Source organism: Aotus nancymaae, unplaced genomic scaffold (genome assembly GCF_030222135.1).
Source record: "Aotus nancymaae isolate 86718 unplaced genomic scaffold, 86718_ANA_hifiasm-v0.15.2.pri h1tg000030l, whole genome shotgun sequence".
In the NCBI taxonomy this organism is placed as follows: domain Eukaryota; kingdom Metazoa; phylum Chordata; class Mammalia; order Primates; family Aotidae; genus Aotus; species Aotus nancymaae.
The window spans coordinates 39,174,200-39,201,951 of record NW_026988443.1 but is presented as its reverse complement, the minus strand read 5'-3'; the positions used below and the strand labels follow the sequence as shown (position 1 = coordinate 39,201,951).

General features: G+C 51.9%; 1 protein-coding gene, 1 long non-coding RNA gene and 1 other non-coding gene across 5 annotated transcripts; 2 read left to right on the top strand and 1 right to left on the bottom strand.

Annotated features, from left to right (window-relative positions):
* Positions 1-350: 350 nt before the first annotated feature.
* Positions 351-13,494, bottom strand: KLHL36 (kelch like family member 36). The gene is made up of 4 exons (XM_012466124.3): positions 13,416-13,494; positions 5,320-6,393; positions 2,647-2,804; positions 351-996 (listed from the first exon to the last, which is right to left on the bottom strand). The coding sequence occupies exons 1-4, from the start codon at positions 13,476-13,478 to the stop codon at positions 441-443; spliced, it is 1,851 nt and encodes a 616-aa protein (XP_012321547.2). The 5' UTR covers positions 13,479-13,494; the 3' UTR covers positions 351-440.
* Positions 9,236-9,342, top strand: LOC135277345 (U6 spliceosomal RNA). The gene has a single exon (XR_010344960.1). It is a non-coding gene; the product is annotated as a U6 spliceosomal RNA (small nuclear RNA).
* A 2,722-nt stretch (positions 13,495-16,216) lies between the features above and the next one.
* On the top strand, positions 16,217-21,150 carry LOC135277214 (uncharacterized). Of its 3 annotated transcripts, XR_010344787.1 has the most exons (5): positions 16,217-16,407; positions 16,495-16,616; positions 17,803-17,926; positions 18,798-18,954; positions 19,361-21,150. It is a non-coding gene; the product is annotated as an uncharacterized LOC135277214 (long non-coding RNA). The 3 variants fall into 3 exon arrangements; XR_010344788.1 differs by having other exon boundaries at positions 16,217-16,616; positions 17,806-17,926; XR_010344786.1 differs by having other exon boundaries at positions 16,217-16,616.
* Positions 21,151-27,752: the final 6,602 nt, after the last annotated feature.

Sequence of the window (27,752 nt, the reverse complement as noted above, 5' to 3'; positions counted from 1 at the left end):
CGCTCCTGGTGGTTCTGGATTCCATAATTCTGAGGCGGCTCAGGAATCAGTATTCTTAAAAGCTCAGCCAGGTTTGGGGAGGCTTGGACTAGGTGATCTAAGATATATATCCCTTTGAGGCCGCAAGCTTCACTATAAAAATTTCTGAGTAACCCAAGTGCCAGCTACTCTCAGGCGGATGGTGAGCAAGGACCCAACGAGGAATGGCAGCATGGGACAAAGGCCTGCAAAGGTACAAAGGGGCTGCTCACTGCCTGGGCCCAGGGTTAGTTATTCAAGCAAGATTATGTGAAGTTATAATAGTATTTAATCGGTTACTGTGATATCATAGAAATACCAAGAATCATAAAAGTAAAAAAAGCTGCTAAGTTGTACATAATGTTTCCGGAATTCTAAGAAGTCGCTGCTGGTCTACAGGGGCCTGGGAGGTGACGGTGGGGTCACTGGCCCCGGTCCTGGGGCCTCTTGCCTTTGCCTTTCTTCTTCTTGTCCTCCGGCCGTGGCTCCAGGGCGCAGACACAGGCGGACCCGCCGGCGATGGCCTTGGGCAGGTCGACGCCCCTGCTCCACTTGTCGGCCTCGCGGTCGTACACCTGCACGGTCTTGGAGAAGGCTGTGTTCTCCCAGCTGTAGCCGCCCAGGATGTAGATGCGGCCCTCCCACACCGCCACGCCCGACTCGCTGTTGGCGTGCAGCAGCGGCGCCACGCGGGTCCACTGGTTGCACTGCGGGCTGTAGGCCTCCACGCCCAGCACGTCGAAGCGCTCCATGGACTCGATGTTGTCATCGCTGCCCCCGATGGAGTAGATGCTGTCGCCCAGGCTGCACATGCTGTGCCAGCCGCGCGCCGTGGTCATGGGCCGCCGCTCCTCCCACACGTCCGTCCGGTGGTCGTAGCACAGCAGGTTCTTGCGGTAGGGGCCGATTTGGTAGTCGTGGCCCCCTGAGATGTACACGAAGTCTTTGTAGATGGTGCCCGCGTGGCCGTACGTGAACCTGCAGAGTTGACGGGCACAGAGAGAGAGAGAGAGCTCAGGGCTGTGCCAGGCTTACCCTTCCTGAGCCTGGGAACGACCTGCCGTCTTAGGGGGCCATGAAGATTTAAGAATACCAGGAGTGGGCACCCCACGAATACTTTCTAGACAGCAGCTGTCATTAGCCAAGAAATGGCAGGTAAGGGCAGGGAACTAGACAGCTTTGCAGTCAGGCCACCTGGGCCAGAACCCAGCTCCAACCTCTCTGAGTCTCCCTCACCCCATCTGGGAAATGGGACAGTCACAGGACCATCACCCTTTTCACAATGGCTGGAAATGACGAGAACAATGTGCTAGCAGGCCCACATGCACCCGATGAATTACACATCAGAGAGGGAATGTGACATATGGTACAATTCTAACTGCGCTGGTGCTCGGGAAAAGTTTCGCCTAAACCATAGAGACAGCAAAATCAGTGGCTGCCAGGGGCTGTGGGGAGAGGGAAGGTAGGGTTGGATGGGATTGCACGGGGGGCGTTTAGGGCAGTGAAATGATTCTCCATGATGGTATAATGGTGGATTCATGTTGCTCTGCGTTCCTCAAAACCCACAAAACTGTGCCAGGAAGTGGGAACCATCAGGCAAACCAGTGACTAAGAATGGATCAATAAGGCCAGATGCAGGGGCTCACGCCCGTAATGCCAGCACTTTAGGAGGCCAAGGTGGGCAGATCACTTGAGGCCAGGAGTTTGAGACCAGCCTGACCAACGTGGTGAAACCCCATCTCTACTAAAAATACAAAAATTAGCTGGGCATAGTGGTGTGCGCCTGTAGTTCCAGCTACTCGAGAGGCCAAGGCAGGAAAATGGCTTGAGCCTGAAAGGCGGAGATTGCAGTGAACAGAGATCATGCCACTACATTCCGGCCTGGGTGACAGAGTGAGACTCCATCTCAAAAAGAGAAAAACAAAAACATGAGTGCTTACCCCGCACACTTCTACCGCTTGGGATGTATTCCACAGCAAAGACTGGTTCAAAATGTCCGCTGCTGGGTATAGCAACAGGGAACTGGCGGAAAAAATGGCGTGCACCTTCTGCTAATCCCACGACAATAACAAACGCTCGATACATGCACATCTGGACTCAGGGAGACTGAGGAGGGTGAGGGCCACCCTGGGGCACTCCCTGCATGTGGACACAGGTTCACAAGTGGCACCGCATCTGCTCTGCACAACAGTGCTGTGGAGCGGGCATGATGATCACCTCACTCTACAGGTGAGGAACTGAAGACCGAGCGGGGTGAAGACCCACGCTTGCATCTCAGAGCTAGCACAGACACCGGCATCTCTTTGAGTTCCTTCAGGGCAACCTCAGGGAGGTCCTCAGGTCGGTCCCTCACCCTCTGAAAGTCGGCGAAGGCACAGACTCAGGCCACAGAGGGATGCACGTCTGTCGTGGCGGCAGAGCTGACCCTTGCCCTGAGTCTGAAACCGGAGCCCGGACTGCGCACCACCATGCCCTCTGCCCCTCATCATGTACCTGCTGCTACCAACAAGCCGGAAGATTTCTTTCCTGGAACTGGAGGCCAACATGCCCAGAATGTGAGGCACATGGACTGAACTACGTCCCTAAAACCATCCCGTTTGGAGAGCCTTCCTCCAAGCCCCAGATCACCTTGGCAAGCCGGCCACATAGGACCAGGAGTCGGTCTTGGGACTGTACGTCTCTACTGAAGACAGTGCTCCGTTCTCATTCCGGCCACCGACGGCCACAAGCATGTCTTCGATGGAGGCAAGGTAGAAATCCACGCGGCGCTGGTTCATGAAGGCCACCTGTGGAAGTGAGACACCTGTACCTTCCCTTCCCTGAACACGCAACACATCAACATCTGGAGCTGCGTTTCCCAAATGTGTCTGCAGAACACATAGCCCCGGAGGGTGAGACGGCGGCCAAGTGAGTTTGGCAAAGGGAAACGCACCTGAATGAAAGGCCTTTTTCAGGTGGCAGCTCTGAGCCCCTGAGGTTTCCCTGAGACACCCTGAATCCCAAAACGGGGATGGAGATGCTCTGAATCCCCAAACTTGTCTGGTCATGTGATCTGCCTCGTGGATGGGAACTCTGTGGGTCACAGGGTTCAGAACTGCTGATCTAGTGGTTTTCTGAAATAAAAATTCATCCTTCGCCTCCCCGCATCAGATTTTTAAAATTAGTCCTGACAGCCATTCATGTTAAAACAGAGCAGGCATGGCATTCGACAGGAAATTAAACAGAAGAGGCCAAGTGCAGTGGCTCACACCTGTAATCCCAGCACTTTGGGAGGCTAAGGTGAGTGGATCATTAGAGGTCAGGAGTTTGAGACCAGCCTGGACAACATGGTGAAACCCCGTCTCTACTAAAAATACAAAGATTAGCCAGGCTAATTTTTGGTGGTGGGCACCTGTAATCTCATCTACTCGGGAGGTTGAGGTACCAGAATTGTCTGAACCTGGGAGGCGGAGGCTGCAGTGAGCTGAGATTGCGCCACTGCACTCCAGCCTGTGCAACAGAACAACCATGTCTCAAAAAAAAAAAGAAAAGAAAAAGAAAGTAGAAGAGCCAACTTTTTTATTTTTTTGAGACTGAGTCTCGTTCTGTCTCCCAGGCTGGAGTGCAGCGTGCGGTGGCACAATCTTGGCTCACTGCAAGTTCAAGCGACTCTCCTGCCTCAGCCTTCTGAGTAGCTGGGATTACAGGTGTGCATCATGCCCAGCTAATTTTTTAATTTTTTTAAAAATTTTTATAGTTTACTTTTTATTTAGAGATGGAGTCTCCCACAGTCGCCCCGACTAGAGTGCAGTGGCCTGATCTTGGCTCGGTGCAACCTCTACCGCCTGGGTTCAAGCAATTCTCCTGACTCAGCCTCCCGAGTAGCTGGGATTATAGGCATCTGCCACCACACCTGGCTAATTTTTTGTAAAGATGAGGTTTTTAGTAGAGATGGGGTTTCACTATGTTGGCCAGGCTGGTTTCAAACTCCTGACCTTGAGATCCATCCACCTCAGCCTCCCAAAGTGCTGGGATTACAAACGTGAGCCACCACACCCAGCCAATTTTTTGTTTATTTAGTAGAGACAGGGTTTCACCATATTGGCCAGGCTGGTCTTGAACTGCTGACCTTAAGCGATGCTCCCGCCTTGGCCTCCCAAAGTGCTGGGATTACAGGCGTGAGCCCCCGCACCTGCCCTCTGTCCTTTTTTAAAAAAACAAATCCAAGCAGAACACGCGGAGCAAGGCCCCGCGGGAGGGGCTCAGGCTGCCACTGCTGCCAAGCTTCGGGGAGGAGGATCCAAAGCCAGGGACCCTTTACCCCTTTACCCCTTTACCCCTTTCTAGTAACGAGGCTTTGACCTTGGAGGGTGGTCTCAGATTTCTGAGAATAAAATCAAAAGGTCAGCTGGAGTCCATTCTAACTGAGTTTCAAGCTGCCAACAGCATTGAGCTGGGGGTGACGCTGAGGTATGAGCACAAAGGCTGAGATGGATTGTCCCAGGGAGCGGGGGACTGGAGAGTGCTCCCAGCAGAAAGGAGACACCTTCCCTACACCAGGGCCTTGCCAATCAACATGAGCTACTGCATTCCACCACCCCAGGCCCTGGAAGGGTAGCGTCCCTCCATGAATTCCCAGAAGGGGAATGCAACATGTGGCAAGGACGAGAATCTGAAATTCCCCCGCTACGACTTAGCCAGGCTGGGACGAGACCTCAGGTCTGACATCAAGGCCCACCCTCTTCCCAGAATCAGGCCACACTACATGCCCAACCATAGGCGTGAGCCCTAGGGGCCTCCTTAAACTACCTTCCAAAATGCTCCCAGAGGAGCCCCGCAGGGACTCCAGTACCTGGGGACACTGCACCACAGATCAAATATCTAAATCCATGCTACTGCCTATATGGCAGCCGTGCCTCGTGTGGCTGTATACACTTACACGCCAATCAGTTAAAGTGAAATAAAATTGAAAACTGACTTCTTCAGTCACAGCAGCCACATTTCAGGTGCTCAGTCACCATGTGTGGCTGGGGGCTACCGTATTGGAAAGTGCAGACAAAGGCCCTTCCATTCACACGCAAAGCCCCACCAGGCAGCACTGCTCTGAAGAATGACGGGCCCCTCCTTGAAGGGGGTCGATCAGCTCCCCCGCCCCCTGTCCAGTGTGTGGGCTCAGGGTATGCCACCTGTCGCTTTATCGTCACATCTCGTTCAGAAGCAGGAGAGTTGTCAAGGCCCCAGAGAGGTAAGGAAAGTCAAGGCTAGGTTAAGAAAACCGAGACAGTCCTCAAGAGAAAAGAAATAATCTGGCTTTAATCTCACCTTGATCCACTGTTTACAGCGGGGGTCATACCTATAAAGAAGATTGGAGGCCGCATCCCCTCCGTTGTCCCGTGAGAAGCTGCCACCGGCGATGAAGATGAAGCCCCCCAACACCGCCACACAGTGGTGGCTCCGCCGGGCGGGCAGCGGCGTCTCCTTGACCCACTGCTCGCTCTTGGCGTCCAGGTAGCAGGTGTCGTCACTGAGCTCCAGACACCCCTCGGAGACCTCGCCGCCCACGAACAGCAGGCGCTCCTGGTTGGTGCGCAGTGCCGTGCGCTTGGTCTGCATGACGGGCTGGGCCGCCACGTTGTTGTGGTAGCGCAAGGCCTCCTCGATGAAGCCCTCGCAGTTGGCCTCCTTGGGCAGCAGCGAGCACACGGCCGGCTTGACGCGGTGCAGGAGGTCATTCTTGGGGATGAGCGGGAAGTGGATGTTCTCCAGCACCTGGCGGGCGTGGGCCTCGCGCTCTGGCTGCTGCGTCAGCCACTGCAGGGCGGCCTGCAGGAGGTCGTGCTCACACTCCCGCTGCACCTCGCTGCTGCTCAGGTAGACACACAGCTTCTGCATGGAGACGTTCTGCAGGAAGTCGGGCGTGAAGGACAGCGTGCCAAAGTGGTTCAGGATGAAGCCGTCGATGAAGGCGTCCAGCCGCTTGAGGCTGTAGATGGAGGCCAGCTCCTGCAGGTACAGGTAGTTGTCCTCGCTCACCTCCTGCTCCAGGTACTCACAGCAGAAGTCCACCACCGTCCAGATCTGCAGCAGGTGGGCCGTCTCCAGGACGTAGTCGATGTTGCCGCCGTCCAGCACCAGCTCCCCGCCATACAGGAAGTCCACCACGGCCTTGAGCCCGATGTAGGAGGCGCCGATCAGCTCCACCTCCTTCTGGAAAGCTTCCCGCATGCCGATGGTAAACATGGAGTTGAAGTAGTCGCTGCACACGGCCAGCAGGTTACGGTGGGCTGGCACGCGCTGCTCATCGGCCACCAGGACGATGTCGCAGAAGAGGCCGCGGAGACGCTGCTCGTTCAGCCGCTGCAGCACAGTGGTTGAGTGGTCGGCCCAGTGGTACACCTGGACAGAGAACACAGGTCAGAGACGGCACAGCAGCCTGCTCGGTCCTGGACCAACCCAGCGGGTCCTGACCGGCATTCTCTATAAGATGAAATGGAAGAAAGCAGGAAATAAAATACTGCATCAGAGGGCGCTGTGGCAGGTACAGGTGTTTCTGCGTATGCATGTGTATCGTGTTTGTTTCCTTTTTCTTTTTTCATTTTCTTTTTTCTCTCTCTCTGTCACCCAGGCTGGAGTGCAGCAGCATGATCTCGGCTCACTGCAACCTCCACCTCCCGGGTTCAAGGATTCTCCTGCTTCAGCTTCCCAAGTAGCTGGGACTATAGGCACCTGCCACCACACCCAGCTAATTTTTTGTATTTTGAGTAGAGACAGGGTATCACCGTGTTAGCCAGGATGGTCTTGATCTTCTGACCTTATGATCTGCCCACCTCGGCTTGTGCACGCTTGCTGTCTCTCTTTTTATTTGAGACAGAGTCTTGCTCTGTTGCCCAGGCTGGAGTACAGTGGCATGATCTCAGCTCGCTGCAACCTCTGCCTGCTGGACAGACGATGGCTACAGCCTGGCTTGGCCAACATGGTGAAACTCTGTCTCTACTTAAAATATGAAGATTAGCCAGGCATGGTAGTGTGTGCCTGTAATCCCAGCTACTTGGGAGGCTGAGGCAGGAGAATTGCTTGAACCCAGGAGGTGAAGGTTGCAGTGAGCTGAGATCACACCACTGCACTCCAGCTTGGGAGACAGAGCAAGAACTCTGTCTCAAAAAAAAAACATCCAGAAAACCCCCAAACCAAACAACAAGACAGTTCAAGCCAGGCATGGTGGCTCATGCCTGTAATCCCAATGCTTGGGAGGTTGAGATACGAGAATCACTTGAGGCCAGGAGTTCAAGACCAACCTGGGCAACAAAGCGAGATTCCTGTCTTTACAAAGAAAATAAAAATTAGTGTGGTGGCATGCACCTGTATTCCCAGCTACTCAGGAGGCAGAGGCAGGAGGATCGCTTGAGCCCAGGAGCTTGAGGCTGCAGTGAGCCATGACTGTGCCACTGCACTCCAGCCTGGGCAACAAAGCGAAATCCTGTCTCCACATAAATAAATAAATAAAAGATAAATTCAACATAGGGAGAAACAGATGATTCAAAACTATCACATAGCTAGCTGGTCTATTCAAGGGTGACTGAGGTAAAGACCTGTCTGGGCACTGGGCCAGAAAAGGGAAAATGTAGTGGGAGGAAGGAAACTGACCAAGGACTATTAGGTATTAGCAGCTACGGGTTGAATTTCTTTTTTTTTTTTTTTTTTTGAGATGGGAGTCTTGCTGTTGCCAGGCTGGAATGCAGTGGTGCAATCTCGGCTCACTGCAACCTCCGTCTCCTGGGTTCAAGCGATTCTTCCACCTCAGCTTCCCAAGCAGCTGGGACCACAAATGCGTGCCACCACGCCTGGCTAATTTTTGTATTTTTAGTAGAGACGGGGTTTCACCATGTTGGCCAGGATGCTCTCGATCTCTTAACCTCGTGATCCGCCCACCTTGGCTTCCCAAAGTGCTGTGATTACAGGCGTGAACCACTGCACCCGGCCGGGGTTGCATTATTTTTTTTTGAGACAGGGTCTCACTCTGTCGCCCAGGCTGGAGCGCAGTGGCATGATCACAGTTCACTGCACCCTTGATCTCCTGGGCTCAAGTGATTCTCCCACCTCAGCCTCCTGAGTAGCTGGGACTACAGATGTGTGCCACCATGCCTGGTTAATTTAAGAAATTTTTTGCAGAGACAAGGTCTCACTATGTTGCCCTTGACCTCCTGTGCTCTAGTAATTCTCCCACCTTAGCCTCTTGAGTAGCTGGGACTACAGGTACACACTACCACACCGGTCTGATTTCTTTTTTTTTTTTTTTGAGCGGAGTTTCACTCTTGTTGCCCAGGCTGGAGTGCAATGGTGCGATCTTGGCTCACAACCTCTGCCTCCCAGGTTCAAGTGATTCTCCTGTCTCAGCATCCCGAGTAGCTGGGATTACAGGCATGCACCACCACACCTGGCTAATTTTGTATTTTTAGTAGAGACAGGGTTTATCCACGTTGGTCAGGCTGGTCTCAAACTCCCAACCCCAGGTGATCTGCCCACCTTGGCCTCCCAAAGTGCGGGGATTACAGGTGTGAGCCACTGCGGCCGGCCCACCTGTCTGATTTTTGTAATTTGGAGGGACAGGGTTTCCCTAAGCCGCCCAGGCTCTGAATTCTTAAAAGCTACTTCTTAACATGTGTCCTCCAGCAGTGGGTTTTATTTTTTTCTTCCCCTTTGAATCTTCTTTTCCTTGCCGTGTATGCATTTGTCATTGAGACACTTTATTTCCCTGTGGTATTTCCACGTCTAGCCAATTCCAACAGCAATGCTCTGACCACATTACAGGAGCAGGCCACGGTCTCACAACCTGCAGAGGATGCCACGCAGACAGTACCTGCCGTTTCCTTCCAAGTGCAGAGAGCCAGGCTCCACTGCTCTTCCATTACAGGCTGGCTTTTCGGTTCACAGGTCACATGCATGGATATCGCTGTTTATCCTGGTTACTCACAGAGAGAGCCAGGTTGGCCTACAATGGGCTTTTAAAAAATTTTTCATTTTTAGAAGCAGGGTCTTGCTCTGTTGCCCAGGCTGGTGTATAGTTGTAGATCAGAGATCACTGCAACCTCAAACTCCTAGGCTTGGCTGGGCACGGAGGCTCACGCCTGGAATCCCAGCACTTTGGGGGGCCGAGGCGGGTGCATCAACTGAGATCAGGAGTTCGAGACTAGCCTGGCCAACATGGTGAAAGCCCGTCTCTATTAAAAATACAAAATTAGTGCTCGCTTTGGCAGCACATATACTAAAATTGGAATGATACAGAGAAGATTAGCATGGCCCCAGCACAAGGATGACACGCAAATTTGTGAAGAGTTCCATATTTTTTTATGAGTATAGAAAAGGAAATCAAGAAAAAAAAAATACAAAATTAGCTGGGTGTAGTGGCACCAACTACTCGGGAGGCTGAGGCAGGAGAATTGCTTGAACCCCGGAGGCGGAGGTTGCAGTGAGCCGAGATCACCCCATTATACTCCAGCCTGGGTAACAAAAGCGAAACTCCATCTCAAAACCAAAACAAAAAACTCCTGGTCTCAAGCAATCCCTCTGCTTCAGTCTCCTTAGCAGCTGGGACTATAGGTGTCTGTCACCACGCCCAGCTATTTTTTACTTTTATTTTCTTTAGAATTGGGGTCTCACTACATTGCGCAGGCTGGTCTTGAGCTCCTGAGTTCAAACAATCCTTCTGCCTCAGCCTCCCAATGTGCTGGGATAACAGGTATGAGCCACTGTGCCAGGCCTCAGCTTCTAATTAAGCAGGAATGGTCTGTGCTCCTACAGACACTGGCTGGAGGACCCTCTTGGGTGCGAGCTAAAGGAAGGAAATTAATTGATCAAGTAATAGTGCAGGCTTAGTGGCCTGAGAGATGCAAGTAAGGGCATAAGGCTATCTGCCAGCCGGGGCCCTGGCTGTCTCCACACTGGTAGGGTGCTGGCCCTACCATGCTTAGATGGAGATACACGCAACTCCAGACTTCAGTGTAAAGAGGGGAAGAGCCCCAGGGGCAGGCCTTGGGAAAGCCCCACTAACAGCTGCCAAGGGGGAAGCCATCGCTCCAGTGAGCTGGAGCAGGGGCAAGAGCAGTGTGGGTTTACAGGGTATTACAGGGTATCTGTTCTAAGTGGGCTGGAGTGACGCTGTACACGGGTCTCAGCTGCAACCTGCTTCTGGTGTTTTGGCACAGCTGCATAGATGACAACTTCCCAAAAACACACGCACACGATTTCCCTTTTTTTTTTTTCCATACGGAGCCTTGTTCTGTCACCCAGTCTGGAGTACAGTGGCTCGATTTTGACTCACTGCAATCTTCGCCTCCCGATTCTCCTGCCTTAGCCTCCTGAATAGCTGGGATTACAGGCACGTGCCACCACCCACAGCTAATCTTTGTTTGTTTCTTTTTTCAGATGGAGTTTTCCTCTTGTCGCCCAGGCTGCAGTGCAATGGTGAGGCCTCGGCTCCCTGCAACCTCTCCCTCCCTGGTTCAGGTGACTCTCCTGCCTCAGTCTCCTAGGTAGCTGGAACTACAGGCATGCATCACTATGCCTGGCTAATTTTGTATTTTCACTAGAGACAGGGTTTTGCCATGTTGGCTAGGCTAGTCTCAAACTCCTGACCTCACGTCATCCACCCACCTCAACCTCCCAAAGTATTGGGATTACAGGCGTAAGCCACTGCAGCTGGTCGATTTCCCAATTTTAAGGGACATCGGTAACAAGAGTTTCAGCATTTCAGGTAATTTAGAAGCTGCAATCCACAGCATTCTCTGATGGCAGGAGTCCTGTTCATTTCTATATTTCTTATTTTAGTACCTTAATCAAATGCAAGGCCGAGCAGAGGGAGAAACTCAGGTAGTCAGGGGCTTATACCTGGAAGGAGGCAGGAGGTACAGGGTATTAGATGTGGAAAATGAATTTAGTCTCAGCATGGAGCAATACATTGTTTTTTTTTTTTTTGAGACAGAGTCTTGCTTGGTCACATAGGTTGGAGTTCAGCGGTGCAATCATAACTCACTGCAACCTCTGCCTCCTGGGCTCAAGTAAACCTCCCACCTCAGCATCCCGAGGATCTTGGACTACAGGTGTGTGCCACCATGCCCAGCTAATTTTTGTATCTTTTGTAGAGACGAGGTTTAGCCATGTTGTCCAAGCTGGTCTTAAACTCCTGAGCTTATGAGATCCTCCCGCCTTGGCCTCCCAAGGTGCTGTGATTACAGGCGCCACCCACTGTGCCTGGCTGAGCAACACATCTTAGGGCAGACAGGTGAACAGTGTGGGCACGTGGTGCGGAGACTCCAACATGCTGAGAATGCGCAGTCTACTGCTTCAAACTACACACAGCAACACAGTGAGTCTCAGAGGCACGATGTGGAGCAAAGGAAACCAGACACACCGCAGATCCCATTTAAATGAAGCTCAAAAGCAGACCGAACCACTGTGGTGGGGCTGGGACAGTGACTCTCGAGTGCACCGTCTGAGAGGGTTTGGTAGGGTTCTGTTTTTTGCCCGTCTGGCTGCTGGTAATAGGTGTGTTTAATGTCTAGAAATTCACAGGTACACTTTTGATTTGGGCACTTCTTAAAAATAAAGTTAGAAACAGGCTGGGTGCAGTGGCTCATGCCTGTCATCCCAGCACTTTGGGAGGCTGAGGCAGGTGGATCACAAGGTCAAGAGATCGAGACCATCCTGGCCAACATGGAGAAACCCCATCTCTACTAAAAATACAAAAATTAGCCAGGTGTGGTGGTGTGCACCTGTAGTCCCAGCTACTTGGGAAGGCTGAGGCAGGAGAACTGCTTGAACCAGGGAGGCAGAGGTTGCAGTGAGCCAAGATTGTGCCACTGCACTCCAGCCTGGCAGCAGAGTGAGACTCCGCCTCAAAAAAAGACACACAAAAAAGCGAGAAACATCATCAAGTGATACCGAAACCTAGTCCTAAGAAGTTTGGTTCAGAGAGAAACAAAGTCAGGGTCCTGGCGTTAAGGGACAAAGATTTCCAGTGCCGTCAAACTTAGAAAGCAGCACTGTCTCCCAAGCCAAGCCCTGAAACAAAGCCCTTCTGAGCGAGCAGTGAGACCTTGCTGGGTTCTCACATTCAATAAAGCTGGACTTGGCAGGAACCTTCTTGGTGAACTCACGTGGGAATAGGAGGTCATTTCTCGGGAGAGCCAACCTCTCTTGAAAACGACAGCCAGACTGGGCACGGTGGCTCACGCCTGTAATCCTAACACTTTGGGAGGCCGAGGTGGGTGGATCACCTGAGGTCAGGAGTTCAGGACCAGCCTGGCCATCATGGAGAAACCCCATCTTTAGAAAAAAAAAAAAAAAAAGAAAAAAAAAAAGAAAACGACAGCCAGTTTTTCTTTTAGAATCTGTAGGCTCTAATTTCCCCCTTTTTCTCAAATCTATAGGCTGCTCCCAACTCCCTTTGTCTACAGCAGTGTTTGTCTTTTTTTCATTATCACCCCCGCAAGAAGGCTTTTGAGATTTTTCCCCCAATAGCCTTCCCAGCAAAATTTTAACACCACAGTGTGCTCATGTACTGTGTATATATAATTGTGTCTTATGCATAAAAGGAGTAAAATTCCTTCCACCCTCCCAAGGACCAATTTTCACCCACTTCAGGGCAATATCATACTCATTGAGAATCTATGATCTGAGGTAACCAGAAAATTTAATCTCCAAAAGGGATACCTCTAAAGAACAGAAGGCACTATGAATATCTATAATAAGGAGACAGCTGTAACCAGGAACCTCATGCCAATGCCCCCACCTCCCCGCCCCCCCAATCTTTACCAACAGCAGCTGTGGGGACAGGAGTTTATTCAAAGTATAGCAGCCCGGGTCTTGCTCTTGGATTTCAATGTGGCAGGTGGGGCCAGGCTACATATTCCTAATTAAAACTCCCCCAGTAGCTTGGCTCTGGGAACTCATCCTCACTTGCTGTTGGGTCCCGGGGAGTCATGACTAGGGACGAGGACTCCAGGCCCTTAAGCTCCAGGCACACAGTGTGCTGTCATCACCCTAAGGTACAAGGCTGGATTCTCCATGGACCAGTCCTTGGAGTTTTTGAGCCCTGACGTGGGCATGGGAATCCCATAGTTTTCTTCCTGTCCCACCCTCCTCCTCAGGTTGATCAATGAGTCAAGCTTTCACACAGAGAAAGCTCTGGAATGTCACACCAAAAAACGAAGACGTCTGGCCGTGGCATCTCTAACGTCCCTCATACTTCCCACTGAGTTTGTGAGTTTCCACTCCTTGCCCATTTCTACCTTTACTTGTCATTAAGGAGATTAACAACACCAATGACAGAAAAATTAGTCTGTGATTAGAAATGAGTGAATTAGAAAAAGGATCACACTTGTAGGCAATTTTGCACAGGTGGTGAGGGAACATCCACAGACCTTTGAAGATTCGCTGATCTTGTATGGCCGAGACACTCGCGTCTGCCTGCTTCCCTCCATCATTAAAGAGATCTCAGCCCTAGGAGAAGAACAGGATTTCTGAGCATGCAGTGGTAACTCTAAGTCATTCATTCATTTCAGGCCCTGCTGGCAGATACCAAGGACGACAGTGGAAACAGTCACACGGAGGAAGGAGGGAGGGAGGACGGTGCACTACAAAGAACTCTTTTACGCTGAGTTGAGAAAAAGGCTGTTAGAATTGAACGGAATATTTAACTCGCATTCCTTTATCATCTAAAGTCTGCCAACGGCCATGTCATTTACTCCACTTCCTACAAATAATGACCTTTTGGCCACATCAAGGTTATAATGATGCTATAATTTCGGAGCCCAGACTACAACCCTGGAACCAAGCTAAGGGACTTACATGTGCCATTTAACCCCCACAAAGATTATACTTGGCCAGGATGATATCCTTTATCCCATTTCCCAGATGAGGATATTCATCTTACGGTCACAAAGCTAGTAAATGGCTGAGAATCACACCTGGGTCTGTCCAGCTTCAAAACCTGGACCTATCACATGACACACTGCTGAGTGAGGCCCAGGGTTTGACAGTATCACACTTTAAAAATATCATGATGTGGGTGAGCATGGTACAGTGATGACTACCACGTTCACAGTACATTCTAGACACACACTGTCCCCAAGTGCTTCTCCATGTCTTCACTCAGTCCCCACTGCAACCCCATGAGGCCAGCACTGCAACTGGAGGATGCTGAGCAGTGAGGTGACATAAGCTGCCCAGTGTCACACAGCTCAGGGAAGCTTCCAGGCTCTTAACTCTTAGGCTACACTGCCTGGCTCTTGGGTGGGGAGATGCCTGCAGGCAGAGTTGGTGGGGGGAGGTGCTTCAAAAAAGGAGGGGAACACAGAGAAGGGACTTTGCCAACTAACACTAGCACAAGTCACATACTAAGGTTTTAAAGGGGATTTTTTTCCCCTGCTATTTGAGTTCATGAGAAGAGTCTGTTACCTATTGAACAAACAGCCTTTACTAATACAGAACAATGTGACAAGAAGTCAGCACTGTTCTTAGATAACTGGGGACTCCAGTGTTCCCATGGGAGGAATGAATTAGGGCGCAGTCCGTCCTGTGCAACTGCCCTAGGGAGAGAAGGGGCAACTAGCTTCGCTCGACAAACTAGGAACTTTGTGGCAGTGACAAGCTGTTCCCACCTCCGGCCCTCCCGACTGCTGGAGAGCCCAGATGCCGGAGGGCCCCGAGAAGGAAGAGAAGCAAAGTAGCGTTGGTGCAGTGCTTACTGCGGCCCCGACTTCACTCCACATTCACTTTCCGAGACAGGTGCCACCGTGGCTCCCACAGTGACACTCGGTGCTCGGGTGCCCCAGGGGGGAGGCCCAAGGTCACAGAGCAGAAAGCAGCAGGTGTCCGTTCTCTCCACCACCCCAGGCAGCCTGCCCGGGCTCAGCTTGGCCCTCTAACGCTCAACGCTTTCTTTTCTAGGCCAAGATACCTAGAGAGAGTTTCCGGGGACGGAGGCTCCTCGCCGTCTCCTGCAAGTGGGTGGGGGTGGGGGCTGATTTCCACCCGTGTTGGACGTCAGCGGCCTCCGACACTTTCTGAAAGCAGGTGAAGGGTCAAGGCCACCCCCCCCAACACACACAGTGACAATCCCAAGTCACTGTAGGTCTTCCAGTAAACACGGGACGCAGGCCTCATCCGGACCGGAGGGTTCCCAGGGAGCCTCCTCCCCAAGCTCCCTCTCGACCTCAGCGTGGGAGGAAGCGACGCTGCGGACACCGACTCGCCCGTGGGGTCTCCTGGGGCGCCGCTGTCGCTCGCTCGGACCCCACAGCCCCGGCGGAACTCGGCGCAACGGCCGCCCGGGCAGGCTCCAACCGCCGGCGAGGAAGCGGAGTCGGGACGGCCCTCAGCCGGAGCCACTCACCTGCCACGCACGGGGCGGGCCGCACAGGCCGCACCTGTGTCACCTGCGGGGGCGGCGGCCCCTCCCCCAGCCTCTTCCCGGGGCCGAGGCGCCCCCACTTGCCCACCCGCCCGCCCCGGCACCAAGGGGCGCAGGGGGTCGCGACTCGCAGGGCCGGGGACCCTCCCGATCTCCGCCCGCCCCTCGCCCCCCGCCCCGGCCGGGAGCGGCTTCCCGGCGGTCCTGGGCTGGAGGGTGCGCGCGCGCGGAGGCCCACCTGGCAGGACGCGCTACGGACGCGGCGCGGGCAGCCCGGGCGGCGTGGCCGGGCGGTCGGGGCGGCGGGGCCCGGGCGCAGGAGCCCCCCGGCCGGCCCGCTGCGCAGCCATGGCTCCGCCAGGAAGTGCGAGGCCGAGGGCGGAGGCGGCGCGCGCGGCCAATGGCGGCGGCCGCGGGGAGGCGGGGCCGGGCGGCGCGGGGCGGGGCCTGTGACCGGGGGCGGGGCGCGGGGGCCACGGGGTGGGCTCGCGGGGTGGGCGTCCCCGTCGTTCGCGCCCCTGGGACTCCTGGTGTCCGCCCCCCGCCCCGCGACGTCCGACTCGGTCCCTTCAAAGGTAGGCCGCAGCCCTGCCGCTCGAAATGCGCCCCGGTGCCACCCACCGTCCCAGGCGCCGGGCCACGGCGTAGACGGGACACGCAGGGCCACGGCCCTCGAGGGACCAACGCGTGCGCTGGGACCTCCTTGCTGGCCCGGAGTCGCCGGGGCGGGCACCGCGCTTCTCGCCTTCCGGGCTGGGCTGGAGCGTCCCTGCGGCCCCCCTGCGGCGAGGTCTTTGGGGACCACTCTACTTAAAGTCTTATCCCCTCTCTCTCAACCCAGCTTCCTACCGCACGCTTCACTTGAGCTCTTATCAGAGTCTAATATTCCAAATAATGTACTGTTTATCCGGTTTATTGCCTCTCCTCCCTAACCAGAAAGCCTTTAGGGCAGGGTTCACTGTCAGTTCTACTCCTGGCTGGGCCCCCGAGACTGGCACACGGTAGGTGCTCAGTAAATATGTGTGGAATGAATGTATGTAACCTTCATCGGTCAATGCATCAATTGTCACACTTCCCTCATGCTACAGCGGGATGAACCTTGAAGACGTAATATTTAGTGAAAGAAGCCAGACATGAAAAGACCACACATTGCATGATTCCATGTGTGTGAAATGTCGGGAACAAGCCAATCCATAGAGACGGAGAGTAGGTGAGTGGTTGCCAGGGGAGAGGAGTTGGTAAAATGGGAAATGGCTGCTAAAGGATCACAGATTTCTTTCATGTAGTGCTCACTACAGCCTCCACTTCCCAGGCTCAAGGGATCCTCCTGCCTCAGCCTCTCATGTAGCTGGGATCACAGGTGCAAGATGCCACACTTAGCTATTTTTTTCTTTTCTTTATTTTTTCTTTCTTTCTTTGTTTTTTTTTTTTTGAGACAGAGTCTCGCTCTGTCATCCAGGCTGGAGTGCAGTGGCGTGATCTCGGCTCACTGCAGCCTCCACCTCCCTGGTTCAAGCAATTCTCCTGCCTCAGCCTCTTGAGTAGCTTGGATTACAGGCACCTGCCCATATGCCCAGCTAATTTTTTTGCATCTTTAGTTTGGGGTTTTGCCATGTTGGCCAGGCTGGTCTTCAATTCCTGACCTTGTGATCCACCCACCTCAGCCTCCCAAAGTGCTGGGATTACAGGCATAAGCCACCACGCCTGGCCCTTTTCTTTGATTTTTATAGAGACAAGGTCTCAGCATGTTGTTCAGGCTGGTCTTGAACCCCTTGGCTCAAGCGATCCTCCTTCCTTAGTGTCCCAAAGTGCTGGGATTACACGTGTGAGCCAGCACACTCAGCCCACTTACAGGATCTTTATTATTTTTATTTTTATTTATTTTATTGATTTTTTTTGAGTTGGTGTCTCTGTGTCACCTAGGCTAGAGTGCAATGGCTCAATCTCAGCTCAATGCAACCTTCACCTCCTGGGTTCAAGCTATTCTCCTGCCTCAGCCTCCCGAGTAGCTGGGATCACAGGCACCCACCACCACACCTGGCTAATTTTTATATTTTTAGTAGAGACGAGGTTTCACCATGTTGTTCAGGCTGGTCTCAAACTCCCGACCTCAGGTGTTCACCTGCCTCAGCCTCCCAAAGTGCTGGATTACAGGTGTGATCAAGGATCTTTAAATGATGTTCTTGCTGACTGGATGGCTGTTCCCCATCTCTCCTTCTCACCTTTTCTTTGGGGATCACACACATTCACCCTTCCAAGCCTTACTTGCCCATCTTTGATCCTTCCTGGACCTGTCCTCACCCCAGACACAGCTAATCCTCATGTTCTGTCTTTGTACCCTGACATGTGGATCTCTGTTTTGATAGGAGTTCATGCACTGCCTCTCATTCATCCAGCAGACTCTTCAGGAGCACCTGCTGTGTGCCCGGCACTGTGGTAGGTCCCAGGGATACAAAGAAGAAACTTTCAGCGGTTTTAGGAAGAGAGGCAAACAAGTAAATCAGCGATGACCCTATCGTGGTGAGCACTGTGTTGGGGCAATACGTGGAGGACCAAGAGTTGGACATATTCTTTTTTACAGCTGGAGTTAAAGGTTCTCTTGATAGATAGATATAGATAGATAGATACATGCACCTCTCTATATGGATATCTACCTTATCTATTTATCTATCTAACAAGATATTTAGCTGTAGATATTTTCAGAGCCTGGCTGGGTGAGGTGGCTCACATCTGTAATCCCAGCACTTTGGGAGGCTGAGGCAGGTGGATCACTTGAGGTCGGGAGCTCAAGACGAGCCTGGCCAACATGGTGAAATCCTGTCTCTACTAAAAATACAAAAATTAGCCGGGCAGCATGGCAGATGCCTGTAATCCCAGCTCCTTGGGAGGCTGAGGCAGGATAATCCCTTGAACCCCGGAGGCGGAGCTTGCAGTGAGCTGAGACCGCGCCATTGCGCTCCAGCCTGGGTAACACAGCGAGACACGGTCTCAAAAAAATAAAAAAGAGCTTATAATTCTTACATAGATAAATAGAGACATGTACCTCTATATATGGGTATCTATGTTATCTATCTATCTAATGAGAGATTTAGCCGAAGATATTTTCAGAGCCTATAACTCAGCATTGACATCGGCCTTCTGGGTGTCTTGTTCTTTATGAATGAGAAGACGTGCAACCTGGTATATGGGGGCGGGAGTAAGGGCCTGAGACAAGCTCACCCACACACGACCGTGACGTGCACAGGGCGTGGGCTCGGCTGACTTGGCTTCACCTTGTGTTTCCCATCAGCATTTTGTGAACTACCCTCTCACTTTTGTTCTTTCAGTAACATTTTGTGTCCTCCCAAATTATAAAAGTAACGCATGCTTCACTCAACTATTCTTAATGCAGAGAAGTTCAAAAGAAAAAAACCAAACAGCCGTGTGTAGTGTGGCTCACGCTGGTAATCGCAGCACTTTGGGAGGCAGAGGCAGAAGGATCACTTGAACTCTGGAGTTTGAGACGATCCTAGGCAACATAGCAAGACCCTCGTCTGTAAAATAAAAAGGTAAAAATTAGCCAGTCATGGCTGCATGCGTCTGTAGTCCCAGCTACTTGGGAGGCTAAGATGGGAGGATTGCTTGAACCCGTGAAGTCAAGGCTGCAGTGAGCTGTGGTTATGCCACTGAAACTCCAGCCTGAGTGACACAGCAAGAGCTTGTCTCACAAACAAAACAAAACAATACAAAACAAACATTTCTATACCATTCAAAAAAATTGGTTCATATTGTTCTCTCAATATTTTCCTCTTACATAATTTCTTTACCATAATGATAATTCCAGTTTTCTAAACGTTAGACAGTGCTCTAAGCCCCCTGCATGTACTAACTCATCTGATACTATCTCTGTATCCCGGCGTGTGAATCTCCGTCCTTATATGAATTCATGAACTCCCTCCTTCATTCATTCTGCAGACTTTATGAGAACACCTGCTATGTGCCTGGCACTGCAGTTGCTGCCAGGATATAAAGAAGAAACTTTCAGGGGTTTTAGGAAGAAAGGCAAACAAGGAGATCAGCGCCGACCCTATTGTGGTGAGTTGTACCTTGACTCCTTGAGAAAGGTATCATTACTTTCCCTGTTTGCAGATGGGGACACTGAGCCCTGGAGAAGTTAAATCCCTTGCTCAAGGTCCCAGAACTAGTCAGGAGCAGAGCTGGGCTTTGAACCCAGGGAGTCTGCCTCCAGTGTCTGCACGCCCAGCCTTGGCCACTGCCCCACAGTACCCTCTGTGCACTGATGTCAGTGATGTGTGCTCAGTGCAGAGAGTTGGAAAACAGACCCAGAAGAGAAAAACATCACCCACCTGAGGAGAACAGCTGTTGGTATTTAAGGATAAACCAGCTCAATATTTTTCTCCTGCGTATATTCCCTGCACGCCTATGCAAGCGAGAGTCTGTGGTGCACGCTCCTTGGCAGCTGACTTTTCCCTCTTTTGCAAATGTCGTGAGTTTTTCACACGTCAGTAAGTCCTCGTCTGTGATGTGATGTGTAATGGCTGTGCCTGATCCTTCAGTGGGGATTGTGCCCTTGACCTCCCCGACTGTTGGGCGTGCAGCTGGTGTCTCTATTATAAATAACGCCACGGCGAACGTCCTTGCACATACCCCGTGCCTCCCAAAGTGCTGGGATTACCGGCGTGAGCCACCGTGCCCGGCCCCCATGGTGCTTTTCATTTACTGTTTCCTGCCACATTCCCTTGGGTCTGGGGATACTCATGGGACACAGGCAGCTTCTCTAGGGCCCCTGGTGTCCCTGTGGTTGATTTGGGGGGTAGGATGCACAGGCCCAACCCCACACGTTCCTGCCCATGTGCAGTCCCCCGCTGGCTGACAGTGATCACTGGGTCAGCAAGGGAGCAGAGGGGCCAAGAGCCGTCCCTGGAGGCAATGGGATGGGGCTGAGCTTGGACCCGGGCTCTGAGGCCCCCCAGCGCGTGCTCCACTGACCCACTGGGCTCTACGCACACAACACAGACTCAAAAATAACATTATGAAGAATTTCAAGACAGTAGTCTCAGAGCACAGAGGCCTAAGCATGGGGCCTTTCTCAGCATGGGCTCCATGTAACTGCTCAGGCCACACACCCTGAAGCCGGCCCTGGGTGGAACAATTGCCACCGTCACCAAAGACAACCGCTCCAGGCTCAAGTTATCTCCATCCTCAGTACCTCTGTCCGGAAACGAAGGTCACAGAAGAGTACCCAGTGAAAAAGGCATGCCATCTGGAAGCCCAGAATGGCAAAAATATTGGGCGGGGCCTGGGCGAGTTTGGCCTAGTTAGATCATAATTCACGCACTGGCCCCACGCTCGCTTCTCTACTCACTCCCCTGTCTGATCCTCACAGTGACCTGTGGGTCAATGCTACTGTTCTCACCACTTTACAGATGAGGAAACTGAGGTTCTGAATGATTAGATGACTCACCCAATATCACACAGCTGGTGAGCATGTGAACTAGCATGAGAAATCCAGGCTGTCTATGCCAGTGCCCAGTTAACCAGTTAACCAGCACAGCAGAAGCCTCCCCCAGGGCTGCAAGCTGGCCACGCCTGGGACACAGGAGGTTGCAATGGCTGCTAAGAACAGGCAGGGCCAGGAGCATCGCTGTCTCCCTCTGAAGACCATTTGGAAGGGGTTGTGTGAGCTGCCAGCCAGGCTTCCCCAGAGAACAGCTGGGCCTGGAAGGGGCGGTCCGTGTCCTGTGATAACTGCTGCAGCAATTTTCCCTGCGGGGTGTTTCCAACTCTGAGTCTCCTGGGGGAGGAGACCGGGAGGAGGAGGAGGAGGAGGAGGGGTGATTCTCTAAACACCCTGTGCCTCTTACCAAAGGTCTGTCCTTGGCCCAGCTTCCTTTCCAAACATTGAGTAATCTCAAAAAATTGCAGCCTGGCATAAAAGAGCAGGCCTGTGGGCTAGGCCAGATCACGTCCACACACGGGATGCCTGGTCCACACGCTCCTGTCCGCTTGTAACTGTGAGACCAGAGGACGAGAAGCAACAGATGTTCTCAGATCATCAGACCAGCAAATGGGCAGAGCCATGGCGGGCGTCTGGGGCCAGTGCTTGGGTGGTCCCTAACATCAGATGAAGGAAAAAAAGACCTCTCCTCAGCTGGGATTTCCCACTTCTTCCTCCCTCCTCCTCACTAGTATACTTCTCTCTGCTCTGCCTGGACTGGAGTCCCGACCTGGCTACGCCCCGGCCATGTGAGCTGGGCTGGCAACTTAGCTCCACTGTGCCTCAGTTTCCCCATCTCCAAATGAAGCACTTATTCCTCTCTCATGGAGTTGCCATGAGAATTCCATGAATTAATACATGCTGACTAGTTTGAACAGTGCCTGGTTCATAAAGCCCTGTAAATTTTAGCTTTTGCTGATGGTGGCAGACACTCTGCTCTGCAGAGAGATGTTTTTTGTCTTGAGCCTTTGATTCCTGTTAAAATAGAAATCATTCTGAAATGGACATTTTTTTCTGCCATTTTGAGAGGTCTTCTTTGTCTTAAGCCTTTGATTCCTGTTAAAATGGAAATCATTCGGAAATGGACCCTTTTCCGTAGTCATTTCTACCAGAGTGTTCATCAGGTACAGACACTTTTTAGAGACCGTGTTTTGATTGGAGGGGAGGGAAGACACCAGCCCCCGGACAGAGCGATGGAGAAGGAGAGAGGGAAACAGGTGGGAGGCTCCCTGTGCGTCTTGGTTTTACCTGAGCTGATACTTGTCGTGGGGTCTCTTGGGTCAGAATTCCTCTCAAACAGAATGGCCACTGAGGTCCCCAGCCAGGCTGGCATTGCCCACAGCCTGTCCTTCTGAGGCATGCAGGACTTGACTGTGTGTCTCTCTTTCTGTCAACTGTGGAAATGAAATGGCTCGAGGACTTAGGATTTCAAGGTTGCAAACCTGGCTGGACTCCAGGCTCAGCAGGTAACCCTGCACCAGGCACGTTTCCCTTGGACCCGTCAGATCTCAATATATAAAACAAGGCAACCCGGTCCTAAGCCCTGCCTGTTTTGTAGCGGCAGGAAGGGTATGTACGCGGCTGCCTGCAGGTTCATCCTGGTTACTTGCTGCCACTGTCAGTCACACACATCTCTGCATCCTGGAAACCTTTCTGTTTTGCTCTGAGACGGAAAGTTACTTACCACTCTGGGCCTCAGTTTCCTCATCTGCAAAATGGGAGTTAATCTACTTGCCAGCAAATACTGATTGGGTGTCTGCCATGTGCTAGGTACTCTTTTAGGTGCTGACAACACAGCATTAATCATTGCAGGTTAGAAAATTATGGCCTTCATAAAAGGCTGACCTTCTAAAGGAGGAATTATGATAATATTTCTCTCCTAGGGTTAGTTTAAGGATTAAATGAGATAGAGCAGGAAAAACATTAAACATGGTCCCTAGCACGTTCTAAGTGCTTAAGAAGATGCTGATTGCTAGTAATCTGCCCAGCTCCCTTCTCCCACGGCTCTGCTACTCAGGATGGTGGACAGTTAACACGCATGCCTCCACTCTCCATCCCATGTCCATAGAGGCCATCGTTAGTTGCTCTCAGCAGCCCCTGAGCTCAGAGGTACCCATGGGATTCGAGGAGCAGAGCAGCAGGCAGCAGTAACAGGCAGAGTCCTCTCGGAACTCATCATCACCCCATTCAACGTCACCTCCTGCATCACCTTCCCTGACAAGCTGCCTGTCCCACACAACTCTGGAGGCTGGGACTCCTTAGGTCCTGTCTGCAGAGTTTGAGCTTGAATTCCAGACCCAGGCCTGCCTCTCCTTAAGGAAAGAGCAAGTGCATGGGCAGTTCCTCATCAGTTGAGCAGCTACTCCCACACGGACCTGGTGTCGGGAATGGGCTTCTTGCTTGGCTGCCTCTGGAGTCCAGGATTAGGGATGCCCATCCTGGACTGCCTCTTCTCCATCTGCAGCCAGACCCTTTAACTGCCCACCTGGGACCTTCTTCCCTCACGCTGCAGGAACTGGCTGAGTAGGGCTCTCTTCTGTCTGGATCTTGCATAATTTTGGTTTTGCTGGTTGCATTCTTTCAATCATTCGCTCAGTACAGCATGCTGGAATGACACGTGGTGTAACGATGGTCTGAGATTGACCCTTGCTTCTGCCGCTTGCCAGCTCTGTGACCCTGGGTAAGTTACAGAGCCTCTCTGTGCCTCCCTTTCCTCCTCTGTGAGGTGAGGGTTACAACAGAGGCTGCCTCGAGGGTTGCAGGGAGGATTTAGCAAGTTATGACACAGACAGGTCTCAGCACGGTGGCTGACGTGCCGTAAACAAGTGCCTGATACAGGCCTGCTGCCACTGTCAGCCACACACATCTCTGCATCCTTGAGACTTTTCTGTTTTGCTCTGGGGATGGTAAATTCCACTAGCTTTAATAAGAAACACTACACTTTCCCGGCATCCCTGGGATAAGGTGACTTTGGTCATGATGTGTAAATGTTGGAGAGAGACGTTTGAATGGTATTTGAAAGTGTAAATGGGAGATCACCATGCAGGTGAGGGAGGGAAGGGGATCCAGGTGAAGGGAACAGCGTGTGCAAAGGCCGGGAAGAACGAAGCAACGTTCTGAGCCCATGAAGAGCCCAGACTGGCTGAAACACTGTGTGCTTGCAGAGAACAAGCACGTCAGGAAATGGGGTGGGAGCAGCACAGCCTAGATGCCATGAGGGCAGAAACCACCCAGCACTGAGTTGTGTGTCTGGCACGAGGTGATGAAAGTGGCTATATTTTCTTGTATTTTTGTAGTAGTCTGTTTTCTCATTGCTGATAAAGATATACCTGAGACTGGGTAATTTATCGAGAAAACAAGGTTTAGCAGTCTAACAGTTCCCCATGGCTGAGGAGGCTTCACAATCACGGCGGAAGGCAAGGAGGAGCAAAGGCATATCTTACATGGCGGCCAGCAAAGAGAGAATGAATCAAGCAAAAGGGGTTTCCCCTCAGAAAAACCATCAGATCTTGAGGGTCTTATTCACTACCACGAGAACAGTATGGGAGAACCCCCCACAATGATTCAATTATCTCCCACCTAGGCCCTCCCACAACATATGGGAATTATGGGAGCTACGATTCAAGATGAGATTTTGGTGGGGACACAGCAGACAGAGTTGCACTGTGTCTCACAGGCTGGAGTGCAGTGGGATGACCACAGCACAGTCGCCACCTCCCTGGCTCAAGCGATCCTCCCACTTCAGCCTCCCGAGTAGCTGGGACTACAGGCACACACAACCACACCTGGCTAATTTTAAATTTGAATTTAAGTTTAGATTAAACCCGTGTGACACGTGTTATACTAATTTCCTCACCCAGGTATTAAGCCCAGTATGCAATAGTTATCTTTTCTGTTCTCTCCCTCCTCCCACCCTCCCTTAATTTTTTAATTCCTTGTAGAGAAGAGGTCTCGCCAAGTTACCCAGGTTGGTCTCAAACTCCTGGCTCAAGTGATCCTCCTGCCTCAGCCTCCCAAAGTGCTGGGATTACAGATATGAGCCACTGCACCCAGCCAGTGGCTATATTTTAAATTCCACAAGTAGATCGTAAACTCTGTAAAGGTGAAGCTCATGTATTCTAACTTTGTCACGTTCAATATACATTTGTTGTCTGCTTCAAAAGTGTCAGCGGCTGAGAGGCTCCTTTTTCTTACCACTTGCAATCCACAAGCAGAGGATGCTGTCCAGGCCTCACCCACATCGCCAGTTCTGGGTCCCTGCACCCATCCCCTGCCTGCTGGGACTTTCAGTCCCTTGGGTAGGAGAATACTGAAAGTGCCTAAAAGATTCCCTGGATGCTGAGGGCAGCATTCAGTCAATGACTGACCAACATCAGGGTATAAAGGTCTGGCTCCCTTGCCTCAAGTTAGAGGGGTCAAGTGTATGGCCCTAGCCACACTCCAGAGTTCCCTCGGGATCAGGCTGAGGCCAGGCTCCTGCAGAGATGCCTCTGTGCCAGGCTCTCTCCCTGCCCTGCCCTGTCATGTCCTATTTCCCTCTTCTCTCTCTCAGTGTCTTCTGAGAGCCCCTCGTCAATAAACCACTGCACAAGAATCAGTGTTTCAAGTCTTGCTTCTTAGAAACCTGTCCTGGCTGGGAGCAGTGGCTCACACCTGCAATCCCAGCACTTTGGGAGGCCCTGGCAGGTGGATCACTTTGGCCCAGGATTTGGAGACCAGTCTGGGTAACATGGTGAAACCCTGTCTCTGCAAAAAATACAAAAATTAGCCAGGCGAGGTGGTGTCTGCCTGTAGTCCCAGCTACTCAGGAGGCTGAGGTGGGAGGATCAGTTGAGGTCAAGGCTGCAGTGAGCAGTGATTGTGTCACTGTACTACAACCTGGGCCACAAAGTGACTCTGTTTCAGAATAAAGGAAGAGAGGAGAAGAGAGGAGGGGAGGGGAGGGGAGGGGAGGGAAAAGCAAAGCTGATTTAGGATGCCACAAATGAGTGAGTGAATGAGTAGGCGGGGTGGGGCTGAGAGTGACTGGTTTTTGTCCTCCTTCCTGCAGAGCAGCGACCCCTGCTCCCACACTCTAGTGGTCTTTAGTCTGGGCTCCCCCTAAAGCAGGCCCTGAAGCTGGTCCTCAAGTTTGAGTACCTAATTTGGAAAGTGCAGGAAGCACTGATTGGGAAGGGAAGGGAAGGGATTTTAAAGGCACAATAAAGCTCATCATGTGGAGGGTAACAGGGGCCTCATACCACAGAGAAGAGCAATCCCACCCAATGGTGGGGCATTGGGGTACCACACACCCATCCTGGCAGTATTGGCTGACAGCTGCTCACAGGTGTTAATTAGCCCCCACTTCTAGTTTGCTGGGTAACTGGCCAGAGCCATCTTCTATGAATTTGAGGGAGAGAGCCCTCAGGCCCAGAGACACAGGTATTGGCAGCCAAAGAATTAAACCCTAAGGGATATGGATCAAGAGCTGCACCTCTCTTTAGGGAGCTCTTTCTCCTCAATGCCTTCCCAGAAGTTCCTATTACAGCTGCTAATCTCTGTTGAAGCTGTCCATCTGAGAACCCCTCATAACACACCCCATGGGCACATGGCCAGGTCCAGCCAATCATAGGAGCCTATTCCTTGGCTACAGTGATTGGCTCAAGGAATGGACATATTGTCCCAGCAGGGCCAATCAGAATCTTTCCCTAGGATTTTTGTATAGTTGCTGGGAGACAGAGTTCTTCTTTCCATCTGTCACTCACTGAGGGTAATGTAAGCTGAAAGCTCTGCATGGAAGAGAACTGTAGTTCATCTATAGTAGAAGTGAATGTGAGGCTAGGCACAGTGGCTCATGTCTGTAATCCCAGCACGTTTGGAGGCCGAGGCAGGTGGATCACCTGAGGTCAGGAGTTTGAGACAGCCTGACTAACATGGTGAAACCCCGTCTCTACTAAAAATATAAATATTAGCTGGGCCTGGTGGTGCATGCCTGTAATCTCAGATACACGAGAGGCTGAGGAACGAGAATTACTTGAGCCTGGGAGGCAGAGGTTGCACTGAGCCAAGATTGTGCCACTGTACTCTAGCCTGGACAACAGAGTGAGACTTGGTCTCAAAAAAAAAAAAGAAGAGTGAATGTGACCAACATAGAGAAACAGGATTGAGAGATGAACAAGACAGAGGGAGAGAGGATGAAAATGATGATGCTTAAGTCCCTAGGTCCCTAGGTCTCTGCACCTCTCCTTTCTAAGGGATGTTTACATGTGCCAGTAGATCCCCCATCTTCCCCCTGCCCTCCAAAAATGTTGGCTTAAGCTGATTAGCTTCTGTTTCTCTCGATTGTGACAACTGAGTCCTAACAAATGCTGGCTCCAATGATATCTTAATCCCCCAAACTGAGAAGTGGTGGCATTTCAGGGATGAAGACATGTTTGTCTGGTGAGAGCCCTGGGTTATGAATCTGTGTACTTGAGGCCAGGCCAGGCCATTCCCATGCTGTTGATTCCCGTTAGGAAACTGGCATGCTTCAGATTTTTCTTTTCCAAGTTACATAACACATGTAACTCGGAATTCGGGATGGGGGCGTGGAATAGAGCTCTGGGGAAGCCGATCCGGGATGCACCATCACGCCTTCTGGTGTTCGGGTGACTCTGCCGTCAATCCTGTGGAGCTCCTGGGGAGTGAAACGCATCTCCGAACTGTCCACCCAGGAGATGAAAGGGGGATACATTTGTTTTTTGTTTGTTTGTTTTGTTTTGTTTTTGAGACAGAGTCTCACTCTATTACCCAGGTTGGAGTGCAATGGCATGATCTCGGTTCACTGCAACCTCCACCTCCCGGGTTCAAGTGACTCTCCAGCCTGATCCT

Bases quoted from the DNA above. Each gene is read 5' to 3' on its own strand.
- KLHL36 (XM_012466124.3), bottom strand. From the start codon at position 13,478: ATGATGGAGGGAAGCAGGCAGACGCGAGTGTCTCGGCCATACAAGATC. The intron at 6,394-13,415 runs GTCTGTGGATGT...TTCTCTGTCCAG, and splicing joins AGATCAGCGAATCTTCAAAG to GTGTACCACTGGGCCGACCA. The intron at 997-2,646 runs GTGATCTGGGGC...TCAACTCTGCAG, and splicing joins TATGTGGCCGGCTTGCCAAG to GTTCACGTACGGCCACGCGG.